General features: G+C 43.1%; 1 protein-coding gene across 1 annotated transcript in view; it reads left to right on the forward strand.

Moving 5' to 3' along the window:
* slc6a19a.1 (solute carrier family 6 member 19a, tandem duplicate 1) overlaps positions 1-25,431 on the forward strand; it is a 62,092-nt gene that overhangs the window by 34,944 nt on the left and 1,717 nt on the right. The window contains exons 6-11 of the mRNA XM_068055170.1: positions 1,419-1,531; positions 1,628-1,756; positions 11,321-11,477; positions 15,697-15,901; positions 20,130-20,289; positions 24,753-24,915. Coding sequence (XP_067911271.1) covers positions 1,419-1,531; positions 1,628-1,756; positions 11,321-11,477; positions 15,697-15,901; positions 20,130-20,289; positions 24,753-24,915 — 927 coding nt within the window. The remainder of the gene's footprint in view (positions 1-1,418; positions 1,532-1,627; positions 1,757-11,320; positions 11,478-15,696; positions 15,902-20,129; positions 20,290-24,752; positions 24,916-25,431) is intronic.

Genomic DNA, 25,431 nt, shown 5'->3' on the forward strand with positions numbered 1-25,431 from the left:
GGAACCTCCCCACCCCCAAGATCGGACTGCTCCCCCCATTGAAATTAGACCAGTCCCCTCCAGAGGTTGGTGGAACGGGAGCTAATGTAAGTCAGCGTAGTGATGATAGTGAATGGGAAATGGTACGACTTTGGATATTGCCAGTACAGACTTGATAGGCTGAATGACCTAATCAATACTTTGTACAAATTTGTCATTCTATCTCCTTAGTCTTATGCTCTCTGCCCCCTATTTACAAATCCTTTAATACTGATGGTCTTTTTCATCACTTTTTTTTTCAGATTCAGGGCCTTGCTGGTAAGGCCAGCATTTATTGTCCATCCCTAGTTGCCCTGATTTAATACAGTTGTGTGGCTTCCTTGGCCTATTCAGGGGGCTGCTAAGGGTCCTGTGTGGGATTAGAGTCACATATAGGCCAAACTGAGTGAGGACAGGAGGTTGCTTCCTTAAAGGATATTAGTGAACCAGCTGATTTTTTAAATGAAAATCTAATAGCTTCATGGTCACTATTTGCTTTACAGATACCAGCTTTTTATTTCCAGATTTTCTTTTAAATTAATTCAAATTCGCAAAAGGCCAGAGTGAGATTTGAATTCTGAATTATTATTAGTCAGTAACATAACCATTGCACTACCGTAACCTGCATTCACATTGACAGGGAATGATCTATTTCATCCCCTAGGTTTCCCTATTCATTTATACCTTTCCAACTGAGTGTATATCCACACTCCTGGATTTTCTTCCAAAATGTCTGCACTGGGTTAGCCAGATTAAATTCTATCTACCACCTGTCTGTCCAATCTGCTAAACAATCGATGTTGATTAAATGTACACAAACTAGGGTTGCATTCCCTGGAATATAGAAGGTTAAGGGGTGATTTGATCAAAATTTTCAAGATATTAAGGGGAACAGAGAGGGTAGATTGGAAGAAACTATTTCCACTGTTTGGGGAGCATAGTCAAAAAATAGGAGTCATCCCTTTCAGGAGTGAAATTAGGAAATACTTCTTCACACAAAGGTGATTGAAGTTTGAAACTCTCTTCGGCAAACAGCAATTGATGCTAGATCAATCGTTAATTTTAAAACTGAGAGCGATAGATAGGCAAAGGTGGATTTATGGAGTTAAGTCGCAGATCAGTCATGATCTCAATGAATGGCAGAACAGGCTTGAGAGGCTAAATAACCTCCTCCTGTTCCTATGTTTACAGTGCTTCTCATTGCTTGACAAGCCTCCTACTTCTGTCATCAGCAAATTTCCAAAAGGCACTCCTAATATATGGCTTATAAAAATATGGCTTATAAAAAATAAATATTCACTAAATTCTGCACAGCCATTTTGCCTATTACCAAACCAAAAATTCTTATTGTCGAAGCCCTTTTGTTGAAAATAATACATCACTTTTCCTATGATTTCCAGGTGGAAGAGTTATCAAATCCAACCACTTGGTTAGATGCTGGAGCGCAAGTATTTTACTCCTTCTCTTTGGCCTTTGGAGGTCTCATATCCTTCTCCAGTTATAACTCTGTTCAGTAAGTAGCACCTGATATGTGCTCATCACCCAAACATTTAAATTAAAAGATAAATAATCAACGACTAACTGATTTCCTCTTTTCTTTATTCCACAGCAACAATTGTGAGCGAGACGCTGTGATAATCTCAGTTATCAATGGCTTCACATCAGTGTACGCAGCCACAGTAATATATTCCATTATTGGTTTCCGAGCAACGGAGCAATTTGATAATTGTTTTGATAAGTAAGTAAATTATCAGGGAATGAAGCTATCAATGTTAATTGTTTCTACTTTGCTGCATTAGATTGCTTAATTCACATTATTGGGTCATTCAAATGTTCAGCTCAAAAAGACTTCACATTAGCAGACAGCATGTAGAAAAACATAAACATAATTTTAAACATTTATTTTATGGTATGTTTGTTCAAGACTGCTCAATGTACTTAGAATCATCTTTTGCGCTTCCCTTTTCTATCTTGTGTTCCTTTCAATTCATTCTGGGGATGTGGGTGTCGTTGGCAAGACCAGTATTTATTGCCTATCCTTAGTTGCCATTGAGAAAGTGATGGTGGGCCTTCTTCTTGAATGGCTGCAGTCTGTGTGGTGAAGGTACTCTCACAGTGCTGTTCAGTAGGGACCCAGCGACCATGAAGGAATAGGGATATATGTTCAAGTTGTGATGTTGTGTAACTTGGAGGGGAACATCGAATTGGTGGTGTTCCCATGCACCTGCTGCCCTTGTTCTTTTACTTGGTGGAGGTTGCAGGTTTGGAAGGTATTGTTGAACAAGTCTCAGTGAGTTCTTGCATGCATCTTGCACATAGCGCACATTCGAGCTACTGTGCACCAGGTGGAGGAAGTGCATGTTTATGGTGGTGCATGGGCTGCAAATCAAGTGGCCTGCTTTTTCCTGGATGGTATTGAGCTTCTTGAGTGTTGTTGTAGTTGTACCCAACCAAGTGGAGAGTATTCCATTGCACTCCTGACTTGTACCTTTTAGCTGGTGGGAAGGCTTCGGGGAGTCGGGAGGTACACGTGGCTGAGCAGCTGGTGTAGAAGGGAGGGTTTCAGATATCTGGACCATTGGGCTCTCTTCAGGGACAGATGGGACCTTTACAAGAAGGACGGGTTGCAACTAAACTGGAGGGGCACTAATATCCTGGCTGCAAGGTTTGCTAGCGTCACTCGGGAGGGTTTAAACTAGTGTGGCAGGGGGGTGGGAACCAGAGCAATAGGACAGCTAGTGAAATAAATGAGGAGGACATAGTAAATAAGGCCAGTAGGACTAAGAGGAAGAGCAGGCAGGGAGATGTTGCTGAGCACAGTGGGACTGATGGTCTGAAGTGCATTTGTTTCAATGCGAGAAGTATAACAGGTAAGGCAGATGAACTTAGAGCTTGGATTAGTACTTGGAAATATGATGTTGTTGCTATTACAGAGACTTGGTTGAGGGAAGGGCAGGATTGGCAGCTAAATGTTCCAGGCTTTAGAAATTTCAGGCAGGATAGAGGGGGGTATAAAAGGGGTGGGGGAGTTGCATTACTGGTTAAGGAGAATATCACAGCTGTACTGTGGGAGGACACCTCAGAGGGATCATGCAGCGAGGCAATATGGGTGGAGCTCAGGAATAGGAAGGGTGCAGTCACGATGTTGGGGTTTACTACAGGCCTCCCAACAGCCAGCGGGAGGTAGAGGAGCAGATATGTAGACAGATTTTGGAAAGATGTAAAGGTAACAGGGTTGTGGTGGTGGGTGATTTTAACTTCCCCTATATTGACTGGGACTCACTTCGTGCTGGGGGCTTGAATGGGGCAGAATTTGTGAGGAGCATCCAGGAGGGCTTCTTGAAACAGTATGTAGATAGTCCAACTAGGGATGGGGCCATACTGGACCTGGTATTGGGGAATGAGCCCGGCCAGGTGGTCGAAGTTTCAGTGAGAGAGCATTTCAGGAGCAGTGACCATAATTCCATAAGTTTTAAGGTATTTGTGGATAAGGATAAGAGTAGTCCTCGGGTGAAGGTGCTAAATTGGGGGAAGGCTAATTATAACAATATTAGGCAGGAACTGCAGAATTTAGATTGGGGGCGGCTGTTTGAGGGTAAATCAACATCTGACATGTGGGAGTCTTTCAAAAGTCAGCTGATTAGAATCCAGGACCAGCATGTTCCTGTGAGGAAGAAAGACAAGTTTGGCAAGTTTCGGGAACCTTGGATAATGCGGGATACTGTGAGCCTAGTCAAAAAGAAAAAGGAAGCATTTGTAAGGGCTGGAAGGCTAGGAACAGACGAAGCACTTGAGGAATATAAAGACAGTAGGAAGAAACTTAAGCAAGGAGTTAGGAGGGCTAAATGGGGCCATGAAAAGTCATTGGCAAACAGGATTAAGGAAAATCCCAAGGCTTTTTATACATATATAAAGAGCAAGATGGTAACCAGGGAAAGGGTTGGCCCACTCAAGGACAGAGATGGGAATCTATGTGTGGAGCCAGAGGAAATGAGCAAGATGCTAAATGAGTACTTTGCATCAGTATTCACCAAAGAGAAGGACTTGGTGGATGATGAGCCTAGGGAAGGGAGTGCAGATAGTCTCAGTCATCTCATTATCAAAAAGGAGGAGGTGTTGGGTGTCTTGCAAAGCATTAAGGTAGGTAAGTCCACAGGGCCTGATGGGATCTACCCTAGAATACTGAGGGAGGCAAGGGAGGAAATTGCTGGGGCCTTGACAGAAATCTTTGCATCCTCATTGGCTACAAGTGAGGTCCCAGAGGACTGGAGAATAGCCAATGTTGTTCCTTTGTTTAAGAAGGGTGGCAAGGATAATCCAGGAAATTATAGGCCGATGAGCCTTACGTCAGTGGTAGGGAAACTATTCGAGAGGATTATTCGGGACAGGATTTACTCCCATTTGGAAACAAACGAACTTATTAGCGAGAGACAGCATGGTTTTGTGAAGGGGAGGTCGTGTCTTACTAATTTGATTGAGTTTTTTGAGGAAGTGACGAAGATGATTGATGAAGGAAGGGCAGTGGATGTTATCTATATGGACTTTAGTAAAGCCTTTGACAAGGTCCCGCATGGCAGACTATACAAAAGGTGAAGTCACACGGGATCAGAGGTGAGCTAGCAAGATGGATACAGAACTGGCTCAGTCATAGAAGACAGAGTGTATCAGTGGATGGATGTTTTTCTGAATGGAGGGATGTGACTAGTGGTGTTCCGCAGGGATCAGTGCTGGGACCTTTGCTGTTTGTAGTATATATAAATGATTTGGATGAAAATGTAGCTGGTCTGATTAGTAAGTTTGCGGACGACACAAAGTTTGGTGGAGTTGCGGACAGTGATGAGGATTGTCAGAGGATACAGCAGGATATAGATCGGTTGGAGACTTGGGTGGAGAAATGGCAGATGGAGTTTAATCTGGACAAATGTGAGGCAATGCATTTTGGAAGGTCCAATGCAGGTGGGAGGTATAGAGTAAATGGCAGAACCCTTCGGAGTATTGACAGGCAGAGAAATCAGGGCGTACAGGTCCACAGGTCACTGAAAGTGGCAACGCAGGTGGATAAGGTAGTCAAGAAGGCATACGGCATGCTTGCCTTCATTGGTCGGGGCATAGAGTATAAAAATTGGCAAGTCATGTTGCAGCTGTACAGAACCTTAGTTAGGCCACACTTAGAATATTGCGTGCAATTCTGGTCGCCACACTACCAGAAGGACGTGGAGGCTTTGGAGAGGGTACAGAGGAGGTTTACCAGGATGTTGCCTGGTCTGGAGGGCATTAGCTATGAGGAGAGGTTGGAAAAACTCGGATTGTTTTCACTGGAACGACGGAGGTGGAGGGGCGACATGATAGAGGTTTACAAAGTTATGAGTGGCATGGACAGTGGATAGTCAGAAGCTTTTTCCCAGGGTGGAAGATTCAGTTACTAGGGGACATAGGTTTAAGGTGCAAGGGGCAAAGTTTAGAGGGGATGTGCGAGGCAAGTTTTTTACACAGAGGTTGGTGAGTGCCTGGAACTTGCTGCCAGGGGAGGTGGTGGAAGCAGATACGATAGCGACGTTTAAGAGACATCATGACAAATACATGAATAGGAAGGGAATAGAGGGATATGGGCCCCGGAAGTGCAGAAGGTGTTAGTTTAGGCAGGCATCAAGATCGGCGCAGGCTTGGAGGGCCGAATGGCCTGTTCCTGTGCTGTACTGTTCTTTGTTCTTTGTAAGCCACTCACTGCAGAATAACCTGTCTGTGACCTGCTCTATTAGTCACAGCAGTTATGTAGCTGGTCCAATTGAGTTTCTGATCAATGGCGACCCTCAAGACATTGATAGTTGGGGATTCGGTGATGTAATGCCATTGAATGTCAAGGGGAGGTGACTAGCCTCTGTCTTGTTGGAGATAGTCATTGTGTGGCATGAATGTTACTTGCCATTTATCAGCCCAAACCTGGATGTTGTCCAGACCTTGCTGCATTCAGACCACAAACTTCTTAATTATCTGAGGAGTTGCCAGTGAAACTGAAGACTGCGCAATCATCCCCAACTCTGACCTTGTGATGTAAGGAAGGTCTTTGATGAAACAGCAGGATGTATTTGGTTCTCGTATGCTGCCCTGAAGAACTCCTGCAGCGATGCCATGGATCTGAGATGATAGGCTTCTAATAACCACAATCATCTTCCTTATGCAGGAAATGACTCTGGCCAGAGAAGAGATAACCCCCTGATTTCCATTGACTTCACTTATTCTAGGGCTCCTTGGAGCCACACTCAGTCAAATACTGCCTTGATGCCAAGGGCAGTCACTCTCACCTCACCTCTGAAATTCAGGTCGTTGGGCATCCATGAGGTCTGGAACTGAGTGTTCCTGGCAAAACCTCAAACTGGTCATCAGTGAGCAGGTTATTGGCGAGTAAGTGCCACTTGATAACACAATTGATGGCTCTTTCCATCATTTTGCTGATGATTGAGAGTAGGCAGATAGTACAGTAACTGTTTGAGTTGGATTTGCACTGCTTCTTGTGGACAGAACATACCAGGGTAATTTTCCACATTATTGTGAAAATGCCAGTAGTGTAACTGTGCTGGAACAGCTTGACTAGCAGTACAACTATTTTTGGAGTAGAGGTCATCAGCACAACAGCTGGGATGTTGTTGGCACCCATTGCCATTGCTGTGCTCAGCAATTTCTTAATATCACATGGAGTGATTGAATTAGCTGAAGACTGGCATCTATGCTGATAGGGTGCGTGTGTTTATATCGAGCTGACAGTAATGCTCATAAATTCCATTAAAATTCTAACAGTACTCAATAGTGGACAATATTCTATAGTGAACAGTGTTCTATAGTGGATGATATTCTATAACAGATAGTGTTCAATAGAGGACAATGATCTATAGTGGATGGTATTCTATAGTGGACAGTATTCTATAGGGGATGGTGTTCTATAGGGAACGGTATTCTATAGTGGACAGTATTCTATCGGGGACGATATTCTATAGTGAACAGTATTCTATAGTGGACAGTATTCTATAGTGGACAGTGTTCTATAGTGGACAGTGTTCTATAGTGGACAGTGTTCTATGGGGGACAGTATTCTGTGATGGACATTATTCTACAGTAGACAACGATCTACAGCGGACGATAGTCGATCGTATTCTATAGTGGAAGGTGTTTTGCAGTGAAAAGTATTCTATATTGGATGGTGATCTATAGTGGAGGGCATTCTATAGTTTTTTTTATTCTTTCATATGATGTGAGCATTGCTGGCTAGGCCAGCATTTGTTTCCCACCCCTATTTGCCCTTGAGAAAGTGGTGGTGAGTCGCCTTGAATCAATGCAGTCCATCTGGTGTAGGTATACCCACAGCTGTTAGGAAAGGAGTTACAGATTTTTGACCCAGCAACAGTGAAGGAACGGCGGGTGATTCTGATCCAAGTCAGGATGGTGTGTGACTTGGAGGGGAACTTGAAGGTGGTGGTGTTCCCATGCCCTTGTCCTTCTAGGTGATAGCATGAAAATGAGGCAGAAGTGACTGATTCTCCCTTGTATTACCAAGCTGACATTTGTCAAACACTCCCTTTTTCTGCTCCATCCTACTCTCTAACTCCTTTATCATCCAGGGGATTTTGGCTTTTGTTGCCCTCCCTTGTAGAAATGTACCTAGACTGTATCCAATCCATTTCCTCCTTGAAGGCTGTCCATCCTCCATTAGATTTCTGCCTGGAAGTCTTTGACTCTAATTTACCTGGGCCAGTTCCCTCCTCAATTTGTTGTAATTAACCCTCCTACAGTTAAGTATTTTTATTGTAGATTGCTCCTTCCCTTATGCATAACTAATCTAAATTTTTTACTATGATCACTATTCCCCAGATGCACCCCACTGTGACTTCGCCACTTGACCCACTTCATTCCCTTGGACTAGACCCAGCAACGCCTCCTACTTCATTTAATAGCAAACATACTGATCAAGAAAGTTCTCCTGAACACACTTTGGAAATTCCTCTCTTTCCCCTGCCCTTAACACAATCACTACTGTACTCAATATTGGGATAGTTTATGTTTCCAATTATCACTAGTCTTATTTATGCACCTCTCAGTAATTTCTTTGCAAATCTGCTCCTCTGTCTCCTTTCCAATATTTGACGGCCTACAAAATACTCCAAGTAATGTATTATCCCCTCCATTGTTTCTTAACTCAAACCAAATAGATTCTGCTTTGACCCCTCAAAGACATTTTCTCTTCCTAGCACTGTAATATTTTCCTTAATCAAAACTGCTACCCCTCCTCCTTTTCTTCTATCCTGAATACCATGTACCCAGAAATATTAAGTATCCAATCCTCTCCTTTTTTGAGCCAAGCCTTCCTTATCGCCCTCACATCATATTCCTACGAGGATCTGCAGCTCACCAATCTTACTAACCAAATGCACTCCAAACACGTTATATTTTCTATGATTCCACCTAATTCTGTATTATTTATAACTGTCTCTCCTAGTCCTCTGTGCACCCTGTTTTTACCTTTTAATACTGCAACTTGGTGTCCAACCCAGTGCCAAATTAGTTTAAACACTCTGCATAGATTAACTTGCCCATGAGGATATTAGTCCCAGCTCTATTCAGGTGCAACCTGTCCATCTTTAACAGATCCATCCTGCCACAGACCTGGACAATATGTCTCAGGAATTAGAGGCTCTCCCTCTTGGACCATATCACTAACCACACATTAACCTGTCATAACCTCACATTTCTACTCTCACTAGTGCATAACACTGAGAGTAATCCAGGGATTAATAGCTTTGAGGTCCTGTCGGAGCCAGGTAGAAGGCAAGTTCCTTCTTTTTCAGGTGCAGCAACAAGACAGTTGGGCCTGAAGGTTATATGACTGCTACCCTCAGCCAGAAACCAGTAACGACAACAACAACAAATTGTATATATATAGCACCTTTAAAGTGGCATAGCGCTCCAAGGCAATTCTCAGAAGCATTATCAAGCAACATGTGACAATAAGACACATTTTTTTTACATTCATTCATGGGATGTGGGCGTCGCTGGCCAGGCCAGCATTTATTGCCCATCCCTAATTGCTCTTGAGAAGGTGGTGGTGAGCTGCCTTCTTGAACCGCTGCAGTCCATTTGGGGTAGGTATACCCACAGTGCTGTTAGGAAGGGAGTTCCAGGATTTTGACCCAGCGACAGTGAAGGAACGGCGATATAGTTCCAAGTCAGGATGGTGTGTGACTTGGACAGGAACTTGCAAGTGGTGGTGTTCCCATGTATTTGCTGCCCTTGTCCTTCTAGGCGGTAGAGGTCGCGGGTTTGGAAGGTGCTGTCTAAGGAGCCTTGGTGCATTGCTGCAGTGCATCTTGTAGATGGTACACACTGCTGCCACTGTGCGTCACTGGTGGAGAGAGTGAATGTTTGTAGATGGGGTGCCAATCAAACGGGCTGCTTTGTCCTGGATGTGTCGAGCTTCTTGAGTGTTGTTGGAGCTGCACCCATCCAGGCAAGTGGAGAGTATTCCATCACACTCCTGACTTGTGCCTTGTAGATGGTGGACAGGCTTTGGGGAGTCAGGAGGTGAGTTACTCGCCTCAGGATTCCTAGCCTCTGACCTGCTCTTGTAGCCACAGTATTTATATGGCTACTCCAGTTCAGTTTCTGGTCAATGGGAGCCCCTAGGATGTTGATAGTGGGGGATTCAGCGATGGTAATGCTGTGGAATATCAAGGGGAGATGGTTAGATTCTCTCTTGTTGGAGATGATCATTGCCTGGCACTTGTGTGGCACGAATGTTACTTGCCACTTATCAGCCCAAGCCTGAATATTGTCCAGGTCTTGCTGCATTTCTAAGGAGGTATTAGGGCACATGACCAAAAGCATATAGTCAAAGAGAGGGTTTTAAGTCGCTTCTTAAAGGAGGGAAGAGAGAGAGACCAAGAGGATTAGGAAGGGAATTCCAGAGCTTAAGGCATTGACAGCTGAAGGTGTGGATTAAAATTGGGACTGCGCAAGAGGCCAGATTTGGAGGATCACAGGTAACTCAGAGGGTTGCAGGGCTGGAGGAGGTTACAGAGATAGGGACGGGCCAGGCCATGGAAGCAATTGAAAACAAGGGTGAGAGTTTTGAAATTGAGGCGTTGTTTAACTGGGAGGCGATGTAGGTCAGTGAGCACAGGGGTGATTGGTGAACAGGGCTTGGTGTGAGTTAGGACATGGCAGCAGAATTTTGGATGTGCTGAAGTTTATGGAGGATGGAAGATGGGAGGCCGGCCAGGAATGTGTTGGAATAGCCAAGTCTAAAGATAACAAAGGCACGAATGAGGGCTTTAGCAGCAGAAGAGCTGAGGCAAGGGCGGAGTCAGGCAATGTTACGGAGGTGGAAATCGGCGGTTTTAGTGATGACACAGATATTTGGTCAGAACCTCATCTTGGGGTCAAATATGAGGTCAAGGTTGCAAACAGTTTGGTTCAGCTACATACATTTTCCAGGTAAATGGTTGCTGTCAATGACTAGGGAACGGGGTTTGTGGCAAGGCACAAAAACAATGGCTTTGGTCTTTCCAATATTTAGTTAGAGGAAATTTCTGCTCATCCAGAACTGGATGTTGGGCAAACAGTCTGACAATTTAGAGACTTTGGAGGGGTTGAGAGAAGTGGTGGTGAGGTAGAGCTGAGTATCGTCAGAGTACATGTGAAAACTGATGCTGTGTTTTCAGATGATGTAAGATGAGCAATAGGAGGGGCCAAGCTAGATCTTTGGGGGACACCAGAGGTAATGGTGCGGGAGTGGGAAGAGAAGCCATTGCAGGTGATTCTTTGATTATGGCCGGATTAGATAAGAATGGAACCAGGTGAATGTAGTCCACCCAGCTGGATAACGGTGGAGAGGCATTTGAGGAGGATGGTGTGGTCAACCTGTGAAAGGCTGGAGGCAGGTCGAGAAGGACAAACAGGGATAGTTTACTACCCTCTCAGTCACATAAGAAGTCATTGATAAGAGATATTTTAGTACAGTGACAGGGGCAGTAACCTGATGGGAGCGATTCAAACATGCAGTTCTGTAAAAGATGGACACGCATCTGAGAGGCAACAGCATATTCAAAGACTTTGCAGAGGAAAAGGTGGTTGGAGATGAGGCAGTAGTTTGTCAGGACAGAGGGGTCAAAGGTGGGATATTTGAGGAGAGGGTAATGCCTTCATATTCTTAATGAGCACAAAACAAATCTGAAAATGCTGTGTGTTATAAAGAATCATGTAATGTTAATTCATGTCTGATACATTCATTTCTGTGTTCTTTGTTTCCTTACAGCAATATCATGAGCTTGACCAATGCTTTTGATCTGCCAGAAACCAATCTGACCCAGGAGAACTATGATGAAGTCTTTCAGTACTTAAACAGTACCTATCCAGCAATCGTATCTGACCTGAAATTGAAGACCTGTGACCTGCAAACACTATTGAGTCAGGTAAATGCCCTTAGCACAGACTATTTGTTCAAACTGCCTCAGCAGTGAATTCTTTAAATGCCCTCAGATCCTTCTTACTTCTTTCTCAGCAGCTTTTTTTAGAAGGCAGATAAAAATGAGTATAGTCAAAACTAATGATCATGCACTTTCTATCATTCAATATTGCTGTTTTTCCATAAGTTCTGTCTCATTAAAGTAGTTTCTAAATGTAAATGCTGACGTAGTCAAAGATGTCTATTTTATGTAACATTAAAAGGCCACCAGTCATAAGTGTATATGGAATATTAGCCACCCCTCACTAATGAGACAGCATTATTACCTTAAATAGAAACAAGAAATGCTGGAACCACTCAGCAGGTCTGGCAGCATCTGTGGAAAGAGAAGCAGAGTTAACATTTCAGGTCAGTGACCCTTCTTCGGAACTGGCAAATATTAGAAATGTCAAAGGTTATAAGCAAGTGAGGCGGGGGTGGGGCAAGAGATAACAAAGGAGAAGGTGTAGTTTGGACCAGGCCACATAGCTGACCAAAAGGTCATGGAGCAAAGGCAAACAATATGCTAATGGTGTGTTGAAAGATAAAGCATTAGTACAGATAGGTTGTTAACGGACTGAAGATTGAACAGCAGCAAGTACAAACATGAAAAAAAAAACAGTGGGTAAGCAAACTGAAGAAGCTAAGATGAAATGAAGTAAGCATTAAAAAAAATTGTAAAAAATGCAAAAAAGAAATAAAGAAAAGAAAAAATTATAACTAAAAATAAAAGTAAAATGGGGGGCCCGTCATGCTCTGAAATTATTGAACTCAATGTTCAGTCCAGCAGGCTGTAGTGTGCCTAATCGGTAAATGAGATGCTGTTCCTTGAGCTTGCGTTGATGTTCACTGGAACACTGCAGCAAGCCCAGGATAGAGATGTGAGCATGAGAGCAGGGTGGAGTGTTGAAATGGCAAGCAACCAGAAGCACAGGGTCCTGCTTGTGGACTGAGCGGAGGTCTTCCGCAAAGTGGTCACCCAGTCTGCGTTTGGTCTCCCCAATGTAGAGGAGACCACATTGTGAGCAGCGAATATAGTATACTACATTGAAAGAAGTCCAAGTAGATCGCTGCTTCACCTGAAAGGAGTGTTTGGGGCCTGGGATAGTGAGGAGAGAGGAGGTAAATGGGCAGGTATTACACCTCCTGCGATTGCAGGGGAAGGTGCCATGGGACGGGGATGAGGTGGGGGGGGGGAGGGTAATGGAGGAGTGGACCAGGGTGTCGCGGAGGGAACGATCCCTTCGGAATGCTGACAGGGGAAGGGAGGGGAAGATGCGTTTGGTAGTGGCATCACGCTGGAGGTGGCGGAAATGGCGGAGGATGACCCTTTGGATATGGAGGCTGATGGGGTGGAAAGTGACGGTTCCACCCCATCAGCCTCCATATCCAAAGGATCATCCTCCGCCATTTCCGCCACCACCAGCGTGATGCCACTACCAAACACATCTTCCCCTCCCTTCCCCTGTCAGCATTCCGAAGGATTCGTTCCCTCCGCGACACCCTGGTCCACTCCTCCATTACCCCCCAACATCTCATCCCCATTCCATGGCACCTTCCCCTGCAATCGCAGGAGGTGTAATACCTGCCCATTTACCTCCACTCTCCTCATTATCCAAGGCCCCAGACACTCCTTCCAGGTGAAGCAGTGATTTACTTGGACTTCTTTCAATGTAGTATACTGTATTCGTTGCTCACAATGTGGTCTCCTCTACAATGGGGAGACCAAATGCAGACTGGGTGACCGCTTTGCGGAAGACCTCCGCTCAGTCCGCAAGCAGGACCCTGAGCTTCCGGTTGCTTGCCATTTCAACACTCCACCCTGCTCTCATGCTCACATCTCTATCCTGGGCTTGCTGCAGTGTTCCAGTGAACATGAACGCAAGCTCGAGGAACAGCATCTCATTTACCGATTAGGCACACTACAGCCTGCTGGACTGAAAATTGAGTTCAATAATTTCAGAGCATGATGGGCCCCCCATTTTACTTTTATTTTTAGTTATTATTTTTTCTTTGTTCTTTTTTTCTTTTTTGCATTTTTTACAATTTTTTTAAATGTTTATTTCATTTCATCTTAGTTTGTTCAGTTTGCTTACCCACTGTTTTTTTTTTCATGTTTGTACTTGCTGCTGTTCAATCTTCAGTCCGTTAACAACCTACCTGTACTAATGCTTTATCTTTCAACACACTATTAACATATTGTTTGCCTTTGCTCCATGACCTTTTGGTCAGCTATGTGGCCTTGTCCAATCTACACCTTCTCCTTTGTTATCTCTTGCCCCACCCCCGCCTCACTTGCTTATAACCTTTGACATTTCTAATATTAGCCAGTTCCGAAGAAGGGTAACTGACCCGAAATGTTAACTCTGCTTCTCTTTCCACAGATGCTGCCAGACCTGCTGAGTGGTTCCAGCATTTCTTGTTTTTATTTCAGATTTCCAGCATCTGCAGTATTTTGCTTTTATTATAGCATTATTACCTTAAGAGGTTCAGTTCCTGGAACAACATTCTAAGCTAAGGAAGCTGGTTAATGTCATCAGCTCAGTTGAAGTGATTTATGACTTTAACCCCTTATAGGGACTAAACCAAATCAGGGGTACATCCCTATGAATCTCCTTAAATTATGTTCAAACCAGACAAACTCTTATAGATACTTATTTGGGTCCAAAAAAAATTGAACTAGTTTTCCCTCAAAGAAAGAAAACTAACAGAGAATATTACCATTTTTCGGATAGCCTATTTTTAAATAACTATGGCTAAGTCATAAATATTGCAGATTTATAAGAGTCTGGGAAACTCTCTTCAATACGTATCTCTCCACTTTAAGAGACACAGTGGGGGTTCTTGTAGTTGTATACAGAATGCTACATGAGATGATTTATTAACTTTTATATATTTATTAAAGAATTTAACATGCATTACACTTTTAAGTGCATAAGTATACTACAATATCAAAGATTACGAAGAGATGTAAAACATAATCTTATTTCTAAAATAGAATCCAAAAGTTCAACCTTAACAATGTTACAGCAAAATATCTTAGAATATCCATCAAAATTCAGAGTAAACTGTTACCTTAAATTCCCCGAGTAAACCTCCTGCTTAACAAAACAAAACAAAACACTCTCGGTTAAGAGCAGAATTCTCTTGTCACGCAGTCAGCCGTTCTGACCATAGGCTGAGAAGCATTGATGAGGAATTTCAATACCGCTGATTTTTCAATTCAAAACTCTTATGTTTATACTGTTCCTAATCTATTAACTCATCTTTTGGAATGTAGGTGTTACCTTTCTGTGCGTGTTTTTCCTGCTTTCGTTATCCATATATGGTAATATCATTAGCTACTTATTCCCGATTAATTATCTGCTGAGCGTTCCCTTCTCATGGTGTTGTGAGCTTTTATCTGGTCAAATGTTTGTAGTGTTTTATAGTAACACTAAGACTTAACTTTATAAATATGTTTTATACTTAAAAGATTTTTAATTTAATTTGTGCAGTAATTGTTTTTGTAGGTAACATTCCATTTTGTGATTGATCATCTGTGATGGTTCTTTGATGGTACCTTGCACCACCTCCTTAAGTCAGTCTGTCTATATCATTAATATTATCAACTAATTAGGATTATAGTTATCAGTACAGACCATGTATAGCCTGTCTCATTTAACTTAAAAGGTGTTTCTGGTTCACATTCCATTGTAACAGGGATGTTCATGGATTTTTAACTCTGCCCTTAAAGGGAATTTCAGTGAGTCTTGGAAACTGACCATTTATTCAATCTTTAATTCTAAAAGGTATAATTTATTAATCATATCTAAATTCTACCTAATTAAGCCTATTATACCTATATTTCATCACACAGTGGCATCACTGAACCCTCACCCTTTAGTCAGTTTCTAAATGAGGCAAAGATAATCCTCATAAGTAAAGCCTTTGGTATATTTTTTTCTGTGCTCTGCAACTCTTTTAAAGTTTCTCTATTAATCGCTATTAATTCTGCAGTCTCCTACAGAAACCAATGGTTGTCACTGTGCATTCACAAGATGTATGTTGGCACACACCACAATGGCGATGTATGTCCATGGCTTTGTGGCTTAGTCTGGCTCTTTATCCAACCTGATTGGCACATAATCAAGTGCCGATGCCTCTTCACAAATCTTTTCAACTAACTCCAATCTCCTTTTATATAGGGCGTCGAAGGCACTGGGTTGGCCTTTATTGTCTTTACTGAAGCTATTACAAAAATGCCCGTCTCTCCCTTATGGTCAATTTTGTTCTTCGTAATGCTATTCTGTCTTGGACTTTCTTCAATGTTTGGGAATATAGAAGGTGTGCTGGTACCAATTGAAGATTTGAAACTCTTGCCAAAGAAGTTGCCCAAGGAACTTATTACTGGTAAACACAAACCCTCCATTTACTTATCTATTGTTTCAGCTGTTAGTCTAGACCATAAAACAACTACTATTATCTCCTATAATAAAACAGAAAGTGCTGGAAATACTCAGCAGGTCTGGCAGCATCTGTAGAGAGAGAAGCAGAGTTAACGTTTCAAGTCAGCGACCCTTCATCAGAACTGGCAAAGTTTAGAAAGGTTTTAAGCAAGTGAAGTGGGGGTGGCGGGGGGGGAGGGTGAAAGAGAACAAAAGGGATGGTGTGCGATAGGGCAGAGGGCTGGAGAGTGTGCTAATGTTGTGCTGAAAGACAAAGCATTCATGCAGAGAGAGTGTTAATGACAGGGCGGCACAGTGGCGCAGTGGTTAGCACCGCAGCCTCACAGCTCCAGCGACCCAGGTTCAAATCCGGGTACTGCCTGTGTGGAGTTTGCAAGTTCTCCCTGTGTCTGCATGGGTTTCCTCCGGGTGCTCCGGTTTCCTCCCACATGCCAAAGACTTGCAGGTTGATAGGTAAATTGGCCATTATAAATTGCCCCTAGTGTAGGTAGGTGGTAGGGAAAATATAGGGACAGGTGGGGATGTGGTAGGAATATGGAATTAGTGTAGGATTAGTATAAATGGGTGGTTGATGGTCGGCACAGACTCGGTGGGCCGAAGGGCCTGTTTCAGTGCTGTATCTCTAAACTAAACTAAATAATGAACAGCTCTGTCCAAAAGCACAAACAAGGAAAACCAAATTTAAGGCAGGCACATGGTTAAAAAATAAGATAAAATAAAATGAAATAATAAAATAATAATAAAAAAGGGCCAGTCATGCTCTTAAATTATTGAACTCAATGTTCAGTCCGGAAGGCTGTAGAGTGCCTAATGGGAAAATGAGGTGCTGTTCCTCGAGCTTGCACTGATGTTCACTGGTACTATTATCTCCTTTTGAGTCATGTTTATCAAGCAATCTTACTATTCAATCTCACCTGAAAGCTCCCACTGTCCCTTAGCATCCACAGCCTTCTGGGGAGAGAGGTCCAGAGTTCCACTGCTCTTTGTGTGGAAATAGTTCTTCCTGATTTCCCTCCTGAATGGCCTTGCTCTAATTTTAGGATTATGCCCCTTTGTTCTTGATTCCCCCACCAGAGAAAATAGTTTCTCCATAGCAACCCTATCAAATACTCTTAACATTTTAAACGCCTTAATTAGATCACCCTTCAACCTGCCGTACTCAAGGGAATAATGACCATGTTTACCCAGCCTGTCCTCATAAGTTAAACTTCTAAGTCCCAGTATCATTCCGGTGAATCCGGGCTGAACCTGTTCCGAGGCCATTCCAGTATATCCTACCTGAGCTGTAGTGCCCAGAACTGAACGTTATACTCCAGATGTGATGTGGCCAAAGCTTTATCCAACTTTAACATAACTTCCTCCTCCTTTTATTCCAGTCTCCTTGAGATAAAAGCCAATATTCCATTAGCCTCCTTGATTGCTTTTTGCACCTGTGTATTATCTTTTAGTGATTTGCATACTTGGATTCCAAAATTTCCTTTCCCTTCTACGATGCCTAGTTCTCACCACTTAGAAAATACTCAGATTTATCTTTCTTGGGTCCAAAGTCGATGACATCACGCTTGCCCACATTGACCTCCATTTGTCATAGGTTTGCCCATTCACTTAGTCTGTCCATGTCCCACTCCAACTTCTGCTCTCATCTGCATTACTGTCCCTCCTAACCTAGTGTCATCTGCAATATTGGATAGACAACTCTCTAGTCTTTCATCCAAGTCAAGGCCCCGCTTGGCAATGTAAAGGGACTCAGAAAATGCTCTGAGGGCTGAGAAACATGTGTAAGAAAATCACCTGGGGTTAGTGGTATTTTCCCTGCCTTGTGGGGAAGCAACTAGTTTAATTTTATTGATATCATTATTTTAGTAGCTGTATTTTAACTTAATATGACTTTGTTATAATGAGGTTTTATTTATAAAATATACCAAACCCGTCAACTTTTACCATCCAAGCTCAGAAAGAGCAGCATTTCCAAGCGTAAACATTTATTTATTTTTATCGATTCTTGAGTAAAAGTGTAATATAGTGGGACCTATGTCTTTGCTAAACATCAAACAGCCCCAGATGTTGTTATATTGATTGCAGAACTTCCCAGTTGTAAAAAAAACCCAACATTAACAACATTCAAACTAGTACAAAGCCTGAACTTTAAAACCCAGGCTAAATATTGGAGAGAAAGTTCAACAACTTCTTTTAAATTGAGTGGACAGTTTCTTTCTGTATCTACTTGTCACATCTGTAAATATTCAGTCTGGTTTCGCTGATAGGACAAAAATCAGGCTATAATGGTTTGTCAAGCTTCTAGGAACTTAAATAGACTTAACTTACACACATGATTTACTGTTGGATTAAAAACTAATTCACACATATGAGTAGAGGGTTCCAAAAAATGTGATTTCCTTTCAAAATAATTGCTGAAACCAAAAATGTTTCTGTGATTTTTAAACAAATACATACAAATATTAATCCAAATGGGAGATCTTAAAGGGTTGAATTTGATGGGCCCTCTCAGGATTGGAACAGAGGTGGCGATGCCTATAAAACTGCGAGGAAGGCAAGGGGGTGGAGTGTCCATTTTCCTGATATCTTCCAATTTAGTTCTGGGCAGGGAAGGCCAAGGATGGCCTTCCTGCCCAGAGGCCAATTGAGGCCCTTATGTGGCCAATTAAAAGACCACTAAAGGGCCTCTTCCTGTCCCCATTGGTATTTTACCGGTGGCATTGGGGTGCCTCCGTCACGTGAGAAGGCCACCCAGTAACTCATGGGAGCCTCCATGTGGGCTTGGGGGTGGGGGCCTCCTCTGTGGGCAACCTGTGGCTCATAGAGGCCCCCCAGTGGCACAGGCTGCCCCTGTGGCATCACCAACTCCTCTGCCCTCATAAACCCACTCCTCTGACCCCTCACCGGGGCCTGCCTGAGTGGCCCTGGCAAACCCACCCTCACTTACCTGCTGTCCGGGCTCCAGCACTGCTCTTCCTCAAGTGACTGCTGCAGTTTCAGCAGTAGCCACTGCTGTCGGTGGTGCTGCTGAGACTGCAGATCTGCCAGCCCTCTGGTTGGCCAGCAGCTCTTGAGGGTGGGATCCCCATCCTTAAAGGGATGGGGTTACGGCGACGGGCAGTTAATTGCCCCAGTGCTGTGAATTGCAGCTGGGGATACGGCAAAGGGCCAAGGTGGGGTTCCCCTCAACTTTTTGGCCCAGCATCGGGACCCCCGCCGACTGCATTAAATCCAGACCAAAGTTTACTTACAATTGAGACCTGTCCCTGTACAATCAGAGAAAATGAGAAGTTGTATGTAGAGAAAGGATGGGGTAGTTTCCTCCAATTGCTTATGTTAGTGAAAAATAACATGGGGAATCCCACTTTATTTTCACTGATACTTTGTCAGTAACATTACAGAACAGAGGAAACCTACCTGTGTATGTTATGTCGGGTTTGATTTTCATAAATAGTGCTTTTTTGCCAGGCAGTGGATGGGGGAAGCTCACGGCCTTCCCATTGGAGGTGGCGTGAGGTTCCAGTCATTTTTATCGTTGGGTCTCATTTGAATAAATTTAGTGAACTGCCAGTGTGAAATATACTCCTTTTAGAGAGCTCACCAATGAGTGGTAAGTCTGACAGGGCTGGTGTGCAGCAGCACCTTGAAGGGGAAGTGGCGGTGGGGGGCAAGGGAGCAGCAGCTTATAATGGCTGGGCAAGATTTTTGTAGCACCGACAGCAGCAAGAAGATCAAACATTGAAAACCTTTAAGGCTCAAAACACACGAGTAAACATCCCAATTTTCCTTGACTGCAGCTAAGGATGATGTTAAAGTCATCACTCAAATTGACTGCTCCCTGGCTTCTTAGTGAGTGGGAGATTGAACAGGTGGTAGCCATGTGGATAGAGATGAAAATGGCAGCGGGAAGCAAAACCTCTGACCCTGATTTCTATTTATTCATGAGCCTGTTTCGGGGGGAGTTCTGGCTGTCAGGATTAAGGCCTGCAAAAAAAATTCAGAACAGACGGATAATAAGCCATAAGTCAGCTCTTCGCTTTCCCGCCCAAGTTTGTTCCTGATACTGCCTCATTTTTAGGTGGGGCTGTAGGGAGATGAAAGTCACTGCTCATTGTGTTGGAATGCGATGGTTCTGCTCAGTCGAGCTAAACAAATTCTCGTGTTCTCTCTTACAGGCATGATTTGTCTGGTGTGCTTTTTCATTGCCTTCATATTTGTCTTAAATTCCGGAAACTACTGGCTGGCCCTTTTTGACGGTTATGCTGGCTCCATACCTCTGCTGATCATCGCTTTCTGTGAGATGACGTCTGTTGTATATATTTATGGCATCGACAGGTAATAATATGACACTTTTATTTGAGTTTCGTTCATAAAAAAAAAATTCTATGTTGAAGGAGAATACTGTATGTGATGTTTAGCCGAGTTTGGTAAGAAATATGAGGCAGAGACTGAAACAAAGGCAGCAGGCTGCTGATCATAATGGAGCCTTCTTTATTCCGTTTTACATTCACTTTCCCTTTTGGCTCATGTGTGCATACTAGCCTCAAGTGAACAACATGTACAATGCAATTCTCAAAATACTACACTGTGCAGATAGTTTTTGCATAGTATGTTCTTGTTCTCTTTACTCCCCTTGCTCCCCTGTCTCCAGTTTCAGAAAGAAGAATTAATTATCATCCCATCTTATTTCTTTTATTCATGCATTATAAATTATTCAGTAATTCATACATAATTCACTCTAACCAAGTGATGAAGCTCAGCTTTGCAGATGTAACAAGAGTTTTCAAATGATGTTTATTTTGATGATACTTTTAAGGTTGCCAGCTCTTGTTGGATGTATTCCTGAAAGTTTCACCACATAACTTCCTCTCTCTAACAGCCCTGCACAGGCAAACAGCCTTTTTTTCCCATTTCCAATATTTCTATAGTGAATAAACTAAAGTATTCAAAGAATATGTAAAAAAAAACATTTTTTAATGCCCCTGTGATTTTTCTCCTGGGTTGCTCACAGCAGAGCTCAGGAAATTAATCTTCAATTCCTGGAGACTCCAGGGCAGCCCTGGAGGGCTGGTAACACTTGATGCATTGTGGCACTATTGGGATTTGCAATTGAGGAAGATGAGGAACACTCATGAATGCACGGGGATAAATTCCATCTCTGTACATCACTGTTTATCATTCTTGTGTTCTAGGGTCAGATACTATGTTTTATTGAAAAATTAACTTGGTGATTTTGGAAATATTTATGCACAAACTGTTTTATGATATCATTAGGGAGAGCAATTTGATGTCGGTTACATTTGCTTAGAGACTGACAGTTTCACTGCCTCTTGGAACTCATGGGAGTAATTGTCCAAGTCCATAATGCTGGGAGGCAGTTTCGTCCACCGCCATTGCAAATCAGAAACGTGCTGACACACTGCCCATGGTTTTCCATCCATTAAAATGCATCAAGTTTCCCCAGTCCATGCACAGAAAATTACCTCACTTTGTAAGATACTTGGGCAACAAAATGTACCACACACAGTGTAGTCAATTTGAACCCCTGCTGCGTGGGAACAGTGCATGGGAAGGGTTAAAATTGGGGAGGTGTTCTTACTAGCTTGATGTACCATTTTTATCTCCGTCAGCTTTCCAGGCGGCTAAGGGTCCTGCTACAGGCAGCCGAGCATCTCATTAGTATTTAAATATTTGGGTCCGATGATGTCAATTGGACCCCGATGCAATCTTAACTCCTGATAGCCTAGTGCGGGACCTTTCTGGGAAACCAGGATGATGCCCAGATGAAACCCAGGAAAGTGGAATTTTTTGATGTGCTGTCTTTTCCTAGTGAGCAAGGAAGAGTGGAAATGCTCATCTGAGCTGTATTAGGAAACCTTGGACATTCCCAGGCTTACCTCACCTTTCCCTGACTTTGTTCTTTGTCGATGTATGATACCAGTGGGAATATGATTTATATTGAGAATTGTTTGGGAGGAAGGGAAGCAGATTGTATTCACTCTAATCACAGTATCAAAGCAAGAGAAAAGATGAAAAACCTTTAAGATGTAAATTAACAAAAAAACTAATGCATTTCATGATACTTTTAGCAATGCTTTGACCCTCAGTGGCTATTTTAACCTTGCACTGTGATTACTACAAATGGACTGATTAGAATTAGTTGTATATCCATCATGCTGTTTGCAAATCTTCTACAAAGCTTTTTGAAATAGATCATTCTGCACTTCACAGTTGACCGTCCTTTGGCTAAAATCATTTTTATCCACTCATGCCGATACACTTATCATTCATGTTTGTTCTTCAATATTTGCTTCCAGTCAATAAAACAACAATGCACTCCCTTTCCCCTGCCTTTCATGAAGGCCTTGATTCCTAGCTGGGGTGTGGGGGAGGGTTTGTGGCATAACAGCTGATCCCAATCCTGTCCAATTACTGCTTTTCCCACTCACACATCTTTACCTGTGGACTCCTCGAAGGATCTAAGCCTTAGCTTCCTCCTGTTTCTCGTCTACACGCTGCCTCTTGGTAACATCATCCAAAGACATAACATCAGGTTCTGCATGTACACTGCAATAAAGGCCTGCTACTCGGCCCGAACCCGATGGGATCAGATGACATGTGTCGGGTTCGGGTCGGGTTGCAATTCTGGGTCCAGCATTCGGGCTCAGGTCGGTTCGGGCCGGATCGGACACGCTCTATCACCACCTCAGGCAAGTGACTCTAATGTTAATTTACGTTTTGGGCTTTAAAGGTGGTTTTGTTACAGTTATTTTAAGCTTGTGCAGGTAAGGAACAAAGTGAAAAATGGAAGGTAAGTTAACTGATGGTTGGGTCAGGTCCAGCACGGGAAAAAAATGGAAGGACTCGCATCGCATCGGGTCGGGCTCGGAGTCAGATAGCGTTCTGTCGGGCTCGGACCGGGTCTCATTTGCAGACCCGAGCAGGCCTTTACACTGCAACACCCAGTTCTACCTCACCACCACTTCTCTCGATCCCTCCACTGCTGTTGTGTTGTCAGACTGCTCGTCCAACATGCTGGATTATCTGCAAATTTCTCCAATTAAACATTGGGAAGACTGAAGCCATTGCCTTCGGCCCCCACCACAAACTCCATTTCCTCGCCACCTCTATCTCCCTTCCTGGCCACTATGTTGGGGTGAACCAGACTGTTTGGCAGCCTAGTTGATCGTGAGCTACTGGCCTTATATTCTCTCCGTCGCAAAGACTGCCTCTATAACATTGCCAGTTTCCACCGTATCCCATCTGTGCTGAAACCCAATGTTCTTTTGGCCAGCCTCCCACCTTGCAACCTCCGTAAATTCAAGTTCACCCAAAACTCTGCTGCCCTTATTCTAATTTGCACCAAGTTCTGGTCACACATCACCCCTGAGCTTGCTGACTTATATTAGCTTCACGTTCACCACTACCTCAAATTTAAAAATTCTCATCCTTGTTTTCAAATGCCTGCACCCCTCCTGATCTTTGTAACTATCAGCAGCCCTGCAACCGTCTAAGAGCTCTGCAGTCGTCCAACTCTGACCGCATGTACCCAGTTCCCTTTGCCCTACCATATGTGCCCGTGCCTTCAGCTGTATAGGCTTTAAGCTCTGGAATTCCCTCCTTACATCTTTCCACCTTTCCCTCCTCCTTTAAGACTCTCCTTAAAGACCCTCCTTAAAGACCACCACTTTGACCAAGCTTTTAGTCACTCCACCTAATACTGCCTTCTTTGGCTTGGTGTTCATTTCTGTCTATTATGCTCCTGTGAAGCACCTTGTGACATATTCCTACATAAATGTGCTATTTTATCAAAATTGTTTCATTTAAACCACGAGATAATTTGATTTATTGAGCAAACTGACTTTGAATTAATCGGAGTAGGCTGTATTATAAAATACATGAAGTATGTAGCATTGACACTGATGTGAACTGTTTTTAACTGATCTGGTATTCAGCTATCATGCCTGAATTTCAAAATGCCACTTATTTTTTAAACCAGAATAAATTCATATCTAGCATATCGAACTACAGTAGAACTGACCTGTGGGTTCTAGGACAGTCGCACATGCGTATGTAAGAACTTGGGTCAGGTGCCAGAGGGCTGGTACCCCCTGTAGAAATGTACTCAACCACAGAAGAAAATGGAACAAAATTGGGAGTGAGTGGGGAAAGCACCAAAAGTGTAATTACATCTTTAAAATTGCTCCCACTAAATAAGCCTCATGGTCTAAGTAATTCATGGAGAGATACAGCACTGAAACAGGCCCTTCGGCCCACCAAGTCTGTGCTGACCATCAACCACCCATTTGTACTAATCCTACATTAATCCCATATACCTGACCACATCCCCACAATTCTCCTACCACCTACCTACGCTAGGGGCAATTTACAATGGCCAATTTACCTATCAACCTGCAAGTCTTTGGCTGTGGGAGGAAACCTGTGGCAGAAACCCAAGCACCTGGCAGAAACCCACACGATCACAGGGAGAACTTGCAAACTCCACACAGCCAGTACCCAGAACCGAACCCAGGTCACTGGAGCTGTGAGGCTGCAGTGCTAACCACTGCACCACTGTTTTGAAGGCATATTTTACCAAATGCTTGGCTTGGCTATCATTCTGAAATTAAACAATGATGCATTAGAATGAACAAGAAATTTCCACCAATTCTTTTACTTATGAGGAAGAGAATGGTGAACATGAAGTTCAATAGTTGTCCATCTCTTGCTAGATACTGATAAAGAGCCTCTTTGTATTTATACATCTGTGTATCTGTATTATGTTATCTATTTTACAGATTCAACAACGACATCAAATGGATGATTGGTCACAAGCCAAATATCTTCTGGCAGGCTACCTGGAGAGTCATTAGCCCACTCATAATGTTGGTCATATTCGTGTTTTACTTTGTAGTTAAAGTGAAAGAGGAGCTGTTATACATCGTTTGGGATCCAGATTATGTAAGTATACTTTTAAATTAATATAGGCCAATTTCTCTTAGGAGCAAGTTGAATTTCTAATCAAAAACATGTTTGTAACAGCAATTGCTCCTGCCTACAATTTGCCGTCCGATTATCACTATTTGATACCTCGGATAAACTGACTCCAGACACTTGTTTTCATGCATACCGACCATTGTAAGTCATAAGGCCTATATTTGAGGCTGATTTTGAGTATGTCAACTTTGTTCAGACGGTTAGTAAATATTAGTTCTCTAAGTTGGAATGAATTTGTCTTAAGTGGATTAACTAGTAAAACACACTATATTGTCAAACCAACATTTCTGAGTGAGTATAGAGTGACTGTTCCATTGGAAAAGTACTGGACAGCCCTAATCTGTGCCATTGGTCCCAATTTTAAAGGGGGTGAGCCCCACAGTGGGTGGCCTACCCAGGGAATTCAGCGCTGGCTGAATTCTTTGGTATCTCCTCCAAGCTTTGCAGTTACTTTTCTCTATAATAACATTGCTAATGTGA

Source organism: Heterodontus francisci, chromosome 2, assembly GCF_036365525.1.
Source record: "Heterodontus francisci isolate sHetFra1 chromosome 2, sHetFra1.hap1, whole genome shotgun sequence".
NCBI lineage: Eukaryota > Metazoa > Chordata > Chondrichthyes > Heterodontiformes > Heterodontidae > Heterodontus > Heterodontus francisci.